General features: G+C 59.0%; 1 protein-coding gene across 2 annotated transcripts in view; it reads left to right on the forward strand.

Annotated features, from left to right (window-relative positions):
- The window catches only part of ZC3H3 (zinc finger CCCH-type containing 3), a 103,835-nt gene that overhangs the window by 65,531 nt on the left and 25,350 nt on the right, over positions 1 to 12,954 (forward strand). For both annotated transcript variants that reach the window (XM_037023192.2, XM_037023193.2), the window contains exon 5: positions 10,315 to 10,502. In XM_037023192.2, the coding sequence (XP_036879087.2) occupies positions 10,315 to 10,502 (188 nt within the window). The remainder of the gene's footprint in view (positions 1 to 10,314; positions 10,503 to 12,954) is intronic.

The raw sequence follows: 12,954 nt of genomic DNA on the forward strand, positions 1-12,954 counted from the left end.
ATTATGATACTCGGTAAATTCGATATGAGGCACGAATTCTATTTAAAGTTTGTAATTAGGAAGGAAGAAGAAAAGCTATAGATGTAGCATATGAAGGAAACTTGGGAGGATTGATTATTTCTTTGACATATCTTCTTGTATAGTACCTTAAGTATGTATAGGTTTTAAACTACTAACTAATTTGCACACACATATTGACATAATAGGAATACGGTGACATAAACAAAGCAAATCTATAATTACCAGCCATCTCCAGTGAAGCCAAGAAAACCATTTAGGCACCCTAGGCATTTGTGAAAATTTATCTATGATATGATGGATATTTTCCAACTGTACTTGAACCCAAGATGGCCATTTTTGACGATATTAATTCTTCCTAGCCAGGAGCATGGGATGAGTTTCCATTTGTTAGTGACCCCTTTAATTTCTCTTAAGAGTGTCTTATAGTTTTCAGGGTACAGGTCTTTGACTTCCTTGGTTAGGTTTTTTCCTAGGTATTTTATTCTTTTTGATGCAATTGTGAATGGAATTGTTTTCCTGAATTTTCTTTCTATTGGTTCATTGTTAGTGTATAGGAAAGCCACAGATTTCTGTGTGTTAATTTTGTATCCTGCAACTTTGCTGTATTCTGATCGGTTTTTCTTTGAGTAGTGCTCTGTGTCCTTCTTGACATGTTACCTGCCCCGAGGTCATATTTTCTTCTAGAAGCTTGACTGTTTTAGCATTTGCATTGAAACATACTTTTCTTGTATTAACTTTTACTTGTGGTCTGAGGTGGGGCTCACAGTTTGTCTCCCCAGAGATGTAATTATTGAAATGAACTCATTTCCCTGCCAAAGGGCAAGGGCGGAGGCAGTGCTGTTTGTGGACTCTCCTCTCCACTGACCCGTGTGTCTCCATTACTCCTGAACTCCTTTCAGATAAACTAGAAACAAGGGCTCAGTTTCTCAGGTGTCCCCAGCCAGCCAGCCTCCAACCAGCCAAGCTGCGTTTTATTCTTACCTCCAGCCCACTGCAGGAGAGCCTGGCAAGACCCCTGGGACACATCCCTCCCGTCCTCAGGGCCACAGGGCCCAGGTGTGCGACTTCTGCAAGTGTTTCCTTTTGAGGCTTGCTTGTCTCACGGGCCCTGCTGGTGTCCAGGAAGGCATCGGTGTTCGTGCCTGCTCGCTTTGTGGTCCCCTCGCTCCCCCTCGGGCTCTCAGGAGCTTTGGCTCTTGAGCTTGTGGGCCTTTCCCTGGCATTTGTGAGGGCCTGCTGAAGACACCACCCCCTTTCCAGGGGAGCTGGGCTACAGTGGCTCTGTGATCTAGGAGGGGCTGCCCCACCTGGTCTGCAGGGGAGGACACCTGGCCCCTCCACCCCCTGCTTTGTGAGTCTCTGTAGGTAGCAATGATACTACGGGTCCCCAAGGGACAGGGCTTGTGGCATTGTGCATCTTGTAATGTTTCCACTTTGTCACATGATCCCAGCTGGGCTGCCCTCCAGTGTCCCTCAGCTTGGCTGTGTCCAGGTGTGAGGCCCCTTTGTGACATACACACCAGCATGGAATGACTCGTGTACGAGTTGGGGCTGAAGATCTGTTCCAGGCCAAAGAAGGCTGAGTGGGGCAGGTGGCCGCTGTGGGCCGTGGGGCTGGGAACAGGCTCGCAGGGCTGGAGTTTGAGTGGACAGTACAAGAAGGAACTGGAGAGGTGGGGCACAGGGCCAGGGCCCTCCGGCCCCAGGCAGTGGAGCGGAGCTAGCGGCGGGCCTTGGGGGCGGGTATGGCATGTGGTGTGGCCAGGGCAGTCACCGCGGCTGAGGGCACAGAGTACAGTTCTCTGAGCAGAGGGCCCTCGTGAAGGTGCATGAGTCACCTGCCGGAGGTCAGGATGGCCAGGCTTTTCCCTGGGGCCTTGGTGAGACTCTGTCCCCAGAGTCACCTGGAGGGGGATCCCAGAGGAGAGGTAGCTGCATGGAAGGTGTGTGGCAGCAGGGATGTGGTGGGGAGGTTCATTACTGCTTTCACCCAAGGGCCAGGCCAGTGGTGGAGGCCATCTCGGTACATCCACCTTAAGGAGGGAGCCTAAGGAAGTGCCCCCAGAGCTTGAGTGGGATGTGTAGGGAGGGGACGGGCAGGAAGGGCCAGGTGGTTTGCACAGGGCTCTCTGTGGCTGTCACCCACAAGGCAATAGCCGGTTGGGGCCTCGACTTCCCAAGGTCTTCCCAGGGCAGAGGCTGCAAAGGGCATTCTGCTGCCTGAATTGTCCACCCTTCGGTCCTCTCCAGAGTGAGCCCTGCTGCACGTAGTCCTGGGGGGCAGGCCCAGATGGGTGGGCTGTCTTTGGGAGCTCACATTTCAGTGGCTGAGGAGTGGTGGACCTGGATTTGAAGTACACAGTGAGCTGGGCATGGGGGGCAGTAGAGGGCCAGAGAGACAGGGAGGAGGAGAGAAGGGAGACAGGGAAGGGGGACGTGTGTGACATGGGAGGCAAGAGAGCGGAAGAAGGGAGCCCCACCCTCACAATCTGTCACAGGCCAAGGGGTTCCTGGGCTGACAGCCCAGCCTGGAGGGTGACACCTGGGTGTAGAGGATCAAGGGCCCCACCCTGGGCTGTACCCCGCTAGGTCCTAGCTGCCTGCACCGCTTAGTCCTGGCTCTGCCCTCCATCCTCCACCCCGAGCTGAACTCTGCACCCAGAGCAGGGCCGTTAAGGCCCGATAGGACCTGTTTTTTGCAGCTAACATACAAAACTCCAATAGCTCCAGCTGAAATGGATTTTTAAAAGTGTCATTTTATGGAGAATTTTACTTTCCATCTTGTTGTTTATTAGGCTCTTAAAGGGAAAGCTTGTAATGCATCCATTGATCGAAATACCAATTGAATAGATGTGAACGCATAAAACAGCCCCAGCCCCTCACGATGGAGCTGTTGCAATTGCCCTGGAGGCAGCGCTGTTAGGGCCTCCTGGCAGCCCCCCTGCTGGCCAGGGGCGCTCTGGGGAGAGACAGAGCAGGGGTCCCTCAGGCAGCTGCAGTGCCCTCAGTGATGAGGCCTTCAGCTGGCCGCAGGAGCCTGTCCTGGCTACAGCTCCACTCAGCCGCCCGCCCTACCCCACGCCCACCTTCCAGGGTGGTCCTGGCCTTGCTGTGCACCCACAGGGTCACACAGCCCTCTGGGCTCAGCAAGCACAGGCCCTTAGCCCACCTGCCCACTACGAGAAGGTGTGCCCTGGAGAGCTGAGCTGGGGTAGGGAGCTGGCTGCAAGGTGGATGGCCCCAGCTGGGCGTCGTGCCCTGAGCTGGCTGTGGGCCACATTCTGGAGGAGCCCATCATGTACTTGGAGGAGGGCCCTGTGGCTCTGGTGGCCACAGTTGTCATGCAGCCTGCACCTATGAGCCCCTTTCCCCAGATCCCTGTGGAGCCCGTGCTCGTGTTCCCTCTGTCAGGTCAGCTTTCTGGCTGCCTTCACCTCCCACCCTGCGGGCCCTCCCATTCAGGCCCTTCACCTGAGGACCTCCGTCTCCCACCCCAGTACCCAAACCACCCAACATTGCCTGGCGGTGCTCCTGAGGCAAGAGACCCCATCCTGTGCTGGCTTGGGGCTGGGAGCGTCTGGGAGAGACCTGACTTCCACTCTGGGGGCACAGTGGACATGGGAGTGGGCCAGGGCCAGGCGGCGCCTGTCAGCATTTCCATGGAAAGCCCACTTAAGCAGTTTGCAGCCTGTCACGGTGGCAGCTGAGCCTGACCTACTTGGGATGCGCTGTGCAGAGCTGCCTCCCCCGGGCGCTCCACTTTTGCTGACCGCGCACCACGGCTGAGCTTGCCTTGGAGCTTCGCACAATTGTGCTCATTTCCTGAAAAATGCTTCCCTGGTTGTTTTCTCTGCTCCCCAGCCAGACCGCCCACCTCCTGCACAGTCCCCATGGCCATGTACTGCCCCTGCCCCAATGATGGGGGTCAGAGGTCGAGTTCCAGTGTTGGGCCTGCTGAGCCCCTTGACCAGTGACCACACCTGTGGGCCTCCCCCTTGCTCACCTCTGGCCCTCTGTCTACCCATTGCACTCGAGCCGAGGGTCTTTCCATGTATAAGTGCCTGGCTGTTCCCTCTGTGTGGTATCTGTGTGCTCAGGACCCACCTTCTCTGACCCCCACTCTGTTCTTGGGAAGCCCCTGCTGCCCTGTCTCCCCACCTACCCAGATGTCCTCTCTGTCTCTTACCTGACACCACTCCCGAGAGGACTCCAGTGTGTGGGACCCAGGGCAGCCCCTTGGCCCCTCCCTCCAGCACAGATTGACAGAGCCACACACATGGCATGGTCATAGGCCAGGGGGCGCAGCAGTGAACCTCCCAGCAGAAATGGCCCCTGCCCCAGGGTGCTCCGAGGTGTGACATAGCACAGAGCCAAGGCCTGGCCGTGACAGCTACCTGGGGTTGGGGGAGGCTCCCTGAGGACCTGATGTCTTGAGCTTAGTCCTGGGGTAACCCAGGTAACAGGCAGAGGGCCGCCATGTGCACAGGCCCCGCAGGAGGAGCCATGCTCCTGGAGCCGTGCTCCAGAAAGCAGAACTTTTCCATTGGTGGTGGTTTTGGCTGGAGTGAGGAGTGTGGGGGCAGTGGCTGGCAAGGGCCTGGAACTATCTGCAGGGTTTCCTGCTGACTGGGGAGAACCATGGGGAGCCACTGCAGGGTGCTCAGTGAAGTGGGGAGGGACCCCACCAGGGAGCTGTGAGCAAGGCCAGGGACTCCAGCCTTTATCTGGGGCCAACAGAGCAGACTGGCTCAGGTGAGATGTACTCCTGGAGACTGAGGTCTGGGTCTCTGTAGGGGAGGGGCCTGTGCTCACAGGCTGGTGAGGGTCGCCAGGGAGGGGAGAGGTCTGAGAGGGAAGGTGGGGAGGAGCCCACAGGGGCTGGAGTCAGCCTCCCTGAAGGGGTCGGGAAGAGCCTGCCAGCAAAACACCTATGTGCCTAGGCAGGCTCCCTGTGAGGATGGCCATTAGTTCCTGCCAGTGACTCCTGTCTGGGGCGAGGTCTCTGGTCCTGCACTCAGGCTGTACCCAGCCTTTGTGCAGCCTCTGGGCCTGGCATTGTCTCCAGGGAAGGGTCCATCTCACCCTCTCTGGGTCCACGTGGCCTGTGTTGTAGAAAGCGTGAGGATTGAATAAGCTGGACTGGAGGGCTGGGGTTCCCTCAGCTCCAGCATGGATCTTACCCAATTGCACACACAGTCTTACCAGGCAGTGACAGCCAAAGCTAAGCCAGAGGGCTGTGCAGGTGGCCTGAGGCAGTATTTATTTAAAGGCACCCTTGGGCCTGGCACGGAGACCCAGGCGTGCTGGGTATAGCTTCCAGTGAGATTTGCCCTGGTTGGGCCTCCAGAGGCCAGGGCTGCTAGGGTCTCTAGGACAGACCTCTTCCCCTGCCCTCGCCCATCTGCTCCTGAATTTGCCCTTGGTCAGGAGCAGACCATTCCCTGGGTCTTCACCTGACATGCCACAGGTGGGCCTCTTGTCCTCAGCCTAGGGTCTGGGGCACTAAGGAGGCAGGCCTGCCTGGAGCACAGCACTTACCTTGAGCCCTCGGGAGGGGCTGCTTTTTGTCAGATTCTGTCACTGGGCTGGGCAGGGTGCTTGTGCCCACGTGCATCCAGGAGCTTTTGGCCTGTCTGCTGCACGTGTGCATACCCGTGCCGCTGGCTGCGAAGACATGTATGTAGCCTCAGATGCCTTGGGCGGACCCATCTCAGCCACGAGGCCTGAGAGCAGACCCGAGGCAGGGAGACACACGGGCCTGCTCCGGGCTACATCCATGGGGCGCCTAGGGAGGAGGGAGCATGGGTGTCCGGTGTTGGCCTCAAAGCCCTTGGCGGGTGGGGGAGCCCTGGCAGACTGGGCACTCCTGGCCTCTGCCCTTGGTGTGCCCTGCAGTCCGAGGAGGGGCCCCCCCACCCTCTTCTCCGGCTTCTCAGGCAGAGCCTGTGTGTCTTGCCCCAGAGCCTGATGCGCTCTCCCCTTTCTTCTCCCTTGGTTCTTCCTCTTCCAGGCAGACCCGCCCCAGCCCCATCGTCGTTCTCCATCCTGGGCACAGAAAGTCAGAGGGTCCACATGGGCAGAGCCCTTTGGCCAGCCTGGACTGCCTCAGGCCTGGAACTTTCTAGCTGCTCCCCAGGCAGCAGATACAATTTTTCTCCTTAAAACTACTTTTGTGGCGTGTGTGTCTTTCTCCCCATTACCACTGCTTCTCATTTAAAATGTTATCTCCCCCACCCGTCCTTTGTGGCCCCCCCAGTTGGGGGGCCTGCGAGGGGAGGCCCAGCCCTCACCCTGGTGTAGTCAAGGTTATGGTGATAAATCCTGGGGCATTGTCACTTCTATTCGGAGTAAATTGGCTGGCCGCTTTCGGGCAGAAGAAAAGATAATTTGCTGTAGTATTTCAAATGGATTAGAAATGGATTTGAAGGGAAAGTTCATGCCTCCCATTACTAAGGCGAGAAAGAGGACTATCTTAAGGCTCGGTTCCCTCCCCGGCCTTCATTATCCACGCTTAATACCTTTCCTATTTTCCAGCGTTAATGAAATTTCCTGGCGGCCTGGGCCTGCCGGACGGATGGGAGAAGCCTTTAGATCCGAGGCCCCTGTTGTAGAAAAGGAATTACGGGCCCAGCCGTGAGGGCAGGAGTGTTCTCCAGGTCCTTGGCCTGGCTATTATCTCATTAATTTTATCCCCTCTTCCCAATACAGCTCGTTTCCAAAGGCTGTCCTTCCATTAGGGCAATGATCTGCCAGAGTGCTGGGACACCGCAGCAACAAGGGCTGCCAGGGTGCCTTCCTGCCACAGGCCCAAAGTCAGCAGGAGGGGCTCGCAGTGGTGAGGGAAGGATGAAGGTGGTCCTGGCAGGTGCAGGCTGGCCCTTTCCGTGGGCTGGTGGGCCCTTCCCCAACCTGGCCAGCCCTTCCTGAGTTATGAGGGTGTGTCCACCTCCTCCAGGCAGCCCCAGAAGCTTCTCCTACCTAGGCTCCCGGGCTCCTGGCTATGCATGTGGAGGCTGTGGGCCCCAGGCTGTTCCCAGGGACCTGTGTGTGCACAGGCTGTAAGCACAGAGCTGGGCACCAGAGCAGGAGGGCCTCCTGGATGGCCTGTGATCCTCTGTGGTTTCCATCAGACCCAGGGATGTGCTTGGTAGGGTGGGCGAAGGGGAGGTGGAGTGGTTGTGCTCATCCACAAGAATAACTGGGAATAATCAGCAGTGTCTGAGGAAAGAATGTCTGCTGAGAGGTGCCTTGTAGCTATTAAAACAAATCAGGATGGGCAGTAATTAATGGAGTGCACTTCTCTGCATGGGGTGGGCACAGCCGGCTGCAGCACCCAGCCTGCACACAGGGAGGACGTCCCTGAGACCCTGCCCTTAAGGGTGAGCCGTTAATGACCCCAGACTGAGGCTCCTCTGAGCCCAGAGCTGTGGACACAGGCTGTCATGGGGCAAGATGGGACCACCCACTGACATGAACACACTCTGCCCTGAAGCTTCCAGCTCTTTCTGATAGGAGGCCCTGCCAGCCTTCACCCCCGCCTGTCCTGTCCTGTCCTGAGCCTGGCCATCTCTTTCTTTGACTGCCTCGTATAACTTTGATCCTGTGGCTTCACCCGTGTGGCTGCCTATGGGCGTGGTCTGTCTGGCCTCAGCCAGGAGCACATGCCCACAGGTGGGGAGCTTCCCACCCCTCGGAGGGTTGGGCTCTGTGGCTATCTGGGGTCCTGCTTCCTCCCTTTCACCTTCTCAAGCACGTCCTGATGTGTGGGGCGCAGGCAGGGGTGGTACACCCATCTGGTTGCCCACTTGTCCCTCATGCTTCATGGTGTCCAGTGCTATAGACAGAGGGGCTGGGCAGGAGTGGCTGTCCAAGAACGGAGAGCCCCACTCCCAAGGGAAGAGATACCTAACAGGGCTGTCCGTGTTCTCACCAAGTGGCAGCCCCGAATATCTGTTGCAGAGTCCCTTGGGAGGTCTGGGGGATGGCCCTGAGTGGCCACTCGGTGGTGATGGCTAGAGCCTGGCACCTTTATATGCCGGTTCTCTCACCCTCCAGGGATGGGGAGTGGAGGCCTCCTAGAGCCCTGGCCCAGGCTGGTGTACAAAGGGGTAGCTGCCTCCTGGCTGTGAGACTTCTGAGGGCTCTGGGCAGCAGAGGGCTGGAGGCTGAGCCTGTTGGCCTTGGGCTGAGTGCACGGCAGTGGCCACTGTCCTGGACTCAGCTGTCGGTTGTGGGGGTTAGGCTTCAGGGTGAGCTGTGCCCTGTAGACAGTGGCCACAGCTCCTGCGGAGGGTCGAGAGCTACCCCTGAGCCAGCCCCAGGGCTGACGGAGTTTTGCAGCAAGGGTCTGGCACAGGAAAAGACTTCCCCCAAGCCCTGTTCCTCATGCCTCAGCCTTGCCTCACATGGGCCAGGGCACAGGGCAGGCGCCCACTGGACACGCACACACCCTGAGGTTCAGTGAGTGGAGCTGGGGGCCTCAGGTCTGCCAAGAGCCCGGAGGTCTGACTGCCTCCCCAGTGGATACCCACCCCTCCCCACTGACCTGCCCAGATGTGTGCTGTGTGGGGGCAGCTGGCCTGTCTCGCACAGACATACAGTCTGTTGTACTGGGGCTCCTTGGTGGGACTCATTCCCTCCAAGATTGGTGTTTGTAAACTTGAGTTTTAATTAAGGGAAACTGGGTTAAGTGCTTCTGGGCTGCAGCAACTCCTCTGGCTCCCCGCTGGGCGCCTGTACTTATGCTGCAGCCCTGGCCCCGAGCGCCTAGCCCACTCGCACACACTACTTCTCTCCTGGGCCCTCGGAGACTCAGGGCTAGCAAGATGGAGAGGCCAGGGTGCAGAGGGGCTGCAGGGCCGAGGTGGGGGTGCCCCAGAGTAGGGCTGCTCCACCCCAGTACCTCCCCTTCGCTCTGAGTGAGTCCACGGTGAGCAGCCTTGATGGCTGCCACCACCAGAGCTGGTCCATGTGCTGGGACACCCTGAGGCCTGCCTCGTCCCCTCTGCACTTCTCAGACCTCTGGGTAGCCATGGAAGGGTCAATTACTGTCCCAGGTGGAGTTGGACATCCATGTTCTCCACAAGGGAGGGGGCTGCAGGGCTGTGGGGACCTCAACGTGAGCACATCAGAGGCTGTAGAAGGGAGGTGTCATGGCGCTGGGCCCCTGGGACAGGCCCCCTGAGCCGCTGCTGCAGGGGACACCCACAGTAAGGGCCACCCTTGTCACACCCTTGCCCTCCTACTGCTTAGGGCCATCTTTGGGTAGAGGCAATGTGCTCAGGGGCAGCGGGCCCTCATTTGCCCAGGTTTGCCAGTGGGGCACAGTGTGTATGCTCAGTGGTAATAATAGCATTGTACACAGTCTGAGCTGATACAGAATTAAGCTCAATTTGCGTCAATAAATTACTGCTGAAATATGCCCTCTGCAGCCGAGACGTGGCTGGCCTCCACGCTAGGTGCCCCACATCCGGGGGCCTATCCCCTCACCTCAGTGCAACCTGCCTGAGTGACAGCTTGGGGGAGTTTGTCAGCTACTTCAGTGCCCACGTTTGGTGCTGGCCTAACAGCCCGACCTGGGGGCCTATGGCCATTGCCCACTGGCCATCTCTCTAAGTGGGGGCACCTCGGGCCTCCTGGACCTGCTCTGCCCTGGGGCTTCCCTGGGGGTATGAGTGTCTGGCAGGACAGGGCCCAGAGCCTGGCAGGAGAGGAACTGGATGGGAGGGAGGGAGTGGCCAGCCAACCGCCAGGACTGTCCAGCCATGGGCCCACCTTCCTGGCCTGGGTCATCTGCTTGGCTAACCCCAAAGGCTGTCCCCAGGCCTCTTGCAGCCCTTGACCTTGAGGCAACTCCAGTCTTCCCCCAAACAGGTAGGGGTCCATGAGGCCACTCTCCATGTGGTGGATAGAGGAGAGGGCAGGACAAGGGCTTGCAGTAGAGCCTGCTGACCCTACAGTGGCCTGAGACTGGGGTGGCATGTGCTAGGGCAGCGTCCATGACCACCAGCCTTGGTGTAGATGCTTGAGGACCTTCTCCTCACAATGGAACTCCCTTAGAAGCTCCTGCCAGGAGGCCAGGGCCCAGGCGGTCATGTCTTAAGGGTGTGAATGTTGGAGGGGAGGGCTTGTCCCCACCTCGTGTCCTTCAGGGGCTCATGTGGTCCCAACCTGGCTGGTGGAGTTGGGTGTGCCACCTCCTGTGCCTACTGGTTGTTAGGGAACCAGGGGACAGAGGTCTCCTGACTTTGGACATCTGGGGCTGGGCTGATGAGCATTTTCCTGTCTCTGCAGGTCCCTGGTGCTGAACCGCCTGCGCCCTGCCACCCGGGCTGGGAAAACCCAGCCCAGCTCCCCTCGGTGGCAGAGCAGAGGTTACCGCTGCATCGGAGGGGTCCTCTACAGAGTGTCGGCCAACAAGCTCTCGAAGACCTACAGCCGGCCCACTGGCGATGGGGGCAGCAGGCCCCTCCTGCGCGCAGGTAGGGCTCCGCAGGTAGCTTCCAGGAAGCCCTGGGCCTCTTCCGCTCTGGGCTTGCTGCCCAGGGGGTCCTTGTGCTCTCAGGGAGCCTAGCTGAGAGAATGCTTAGCCCAGGAGTTTGTTTTACTCTTCAGTGCTCTCAGAGTCTGGGTGATTGCCCCCAAGGAGGCGACAGGACAGCCAGAGCTGGCAGGCAGGGATGGGGAGACCTCGCAGCTTCCTCATCCCCCAGGGAAGGGGCCGCCTCTCGCTTGGCTGTGCGGCCCTTTCCCGTGTTTTGCTCCTGGACAAAGGAGATGAGCCAGGTATGGTAAGCACAGTGGGTGAGTGAGCACCTGGCACCACAGCGTGATTGCATTGGCCATGCCTCCCAGCCACACCTGGAGGCACCGCCGCCACCATGCCCCCACCATGCCCCCACGGCCTGGGGGGCTAAGGAGAGGGAAATGCTTTGGATTCACTTATTGTGAAAATTAACTAGGAAGCATTTTGATTTCAGTTCCATTTTACCCCCTTCCTTTTCTGTCAAAACAAAAAGGTTGACATTGCAGGTGGCGGTGGGAGAAGAGGCCCGGGCAGGAGAGGAGCTGGGGCACTGGCCAGCTCCTCCCCAGAGGCCCCACCAGGCTCTGCTTCCTGGGCCTCTGCCTGTGGGACTCAGCATGCCCTGCTGCCTTCTTCCAGGTGAGGCACATCGGGCAGCCCAGGAGGCGTGACTGCTCCATCCCCGTGTGCCTCAGTTTCCCCATCTCTTCCTCAGGGAATTGGGCTGTGTGATGGTTCAGGGTCTTTCTGCCTTGGCTTCGGTGTGCTTGCTCAGCGAGGTCACAGGTGCAGAGCACTGGCCGTGCCTTCTTGCAGGGAGACTCAGCACTAGGGGATGCCACCCCTTCGTGTGCCTCTGACCCCATGGCTCAGTAGGCCCATGGCAGCAGCGCCTGTGGTCTGTGGGGCCCCACATGCAGCTGTTGGCGTCGCGGAGTGCAGGGCTCTTGGACCCCTGTTCTGTCCACGGCCATTTCCTGGACAAAGCAGAGTGCCTTCCAGCTGGCTGTGGTGAGCCGGGCCCTCCGCAGAGCTGGCCCCAGCTAGGCTGATAGGGGGGAGGGGGAGCGCAGAGGCTCACAGCCACTTTCAGAGTGATGGCCTCGTTGGCCCGCATGACAGGGCCTGTAGGCAGCCTCTCTGCGGATGCACCTGTTGGCCCCAGCCTGCCCCTGGGCCTCCTTGGCAAAAGTCCCCCACAGCACTGGCTGGCATCACCCATCCATCACCCTCCACCCGCCCCAGCACCTGGTGGCGGACCCAGCAGGCAGGACCCTGCTGTGCTTGTTTGGGGGGTGGACTGGAGCTCACTGGCGGGTGGACAGGATGGACAGGGTGCCCACTCTGTTGGTGTTTCCATGGCCGAGGCATCACAGGGCCACTTGCACTAGAGCAGCCCTACCCGTGTCCATCAGCCCCGGGAAGGCTGGGTGCTGCTTACTCATTCTTAGGTATTCCTCCCTGGTCATGGTGAGACCAACTGTCCTGGCATTTGTGCCATTGGCATCCAGGGACCTAGGAGCAGCAGTGGTTTGGGGCCACCACGGCCCTTGCTGGGATCCTGCCTCGTGCAAGCCACCTCCAGTGGACCCTGACCCAGAGGGGCTATAGGAGGGGAGGCGCCTAGAAGCTGAGAGGAGAGGCGGGTTTGGGCTTTGGCCTCCTTACAGACCTGCAGGCAGCCACACAGGGAGCCCTGGGGAGAGCCAGGCGGTGCCTTGGGGGTGATTGAGTATTCAGGAGGGGCCTGCATTAGGGGCTGGGGGTGCTCCCTCCCTACCTAGCACAGGCCCGCCCTGCCTGAGCAGGAAGCTGTCACGCTTCTCACTGGGGAGGGTGCCTTGCTGAGCACGCTCCCCTCCGAGTGCTGAGCTCCGCAGAAACCAGCCTTCCCACTTATACACACAGCAGAACTCAGAGCAGAGCGAGGATCCAGGCAGTGGGCAGGCTGTCTTGGCCTTCCCCGCCCCTCCTCTTCCCAGCCCTCCAGGCGCTGGGCAGGAGAGGCCTCCTGGAGGGGGTGGGCCGGGGCCCGTGAGGACTCCTCCCAGATAACCTGCCCCTGGAAACTATGCTGCCTTAATTCTGCTGACCGACCTCGGTGGCTGAGGGGCAGTCCTGGGCAGGGCCAGGGAGGTAGAACTTGGAGCACAGACCTCAGGGCAGTCTGTCATGGGCACAAGGCAGAGCCCAAGCCCGCATGGCCCCCTGCCCCAGCTGCCTGGACCCCCATACTGGTGGCTGAGTCCTCACTGTGAGAAAGGCATATTGCTCCCAGCTGTGAGAATGCCCACTGACCAGCGGCCCACTTAGATGAATAGTAATTAAAGATATAAATTTTCTCCTCTGGTGTCAGCGGAACTCTGACTTGGAGGGAAAATGCAGCGGTCCTCATGGGGGGCGGGGGC

Source organism: Manis javanica, chromosome 2, assembly GCF_040802235.1.
Source record: "Manis javanica isolate MJ-LG chromosome 2, MJ_LKY, whole genome shotgun sequence".
Classification (NCBI taxonomy): domain Eukaryota; kingdom Metazoa; phylum Chordata; class Mammalia; order Pholidota; family Manidae; genus Manis; species Manis javanica.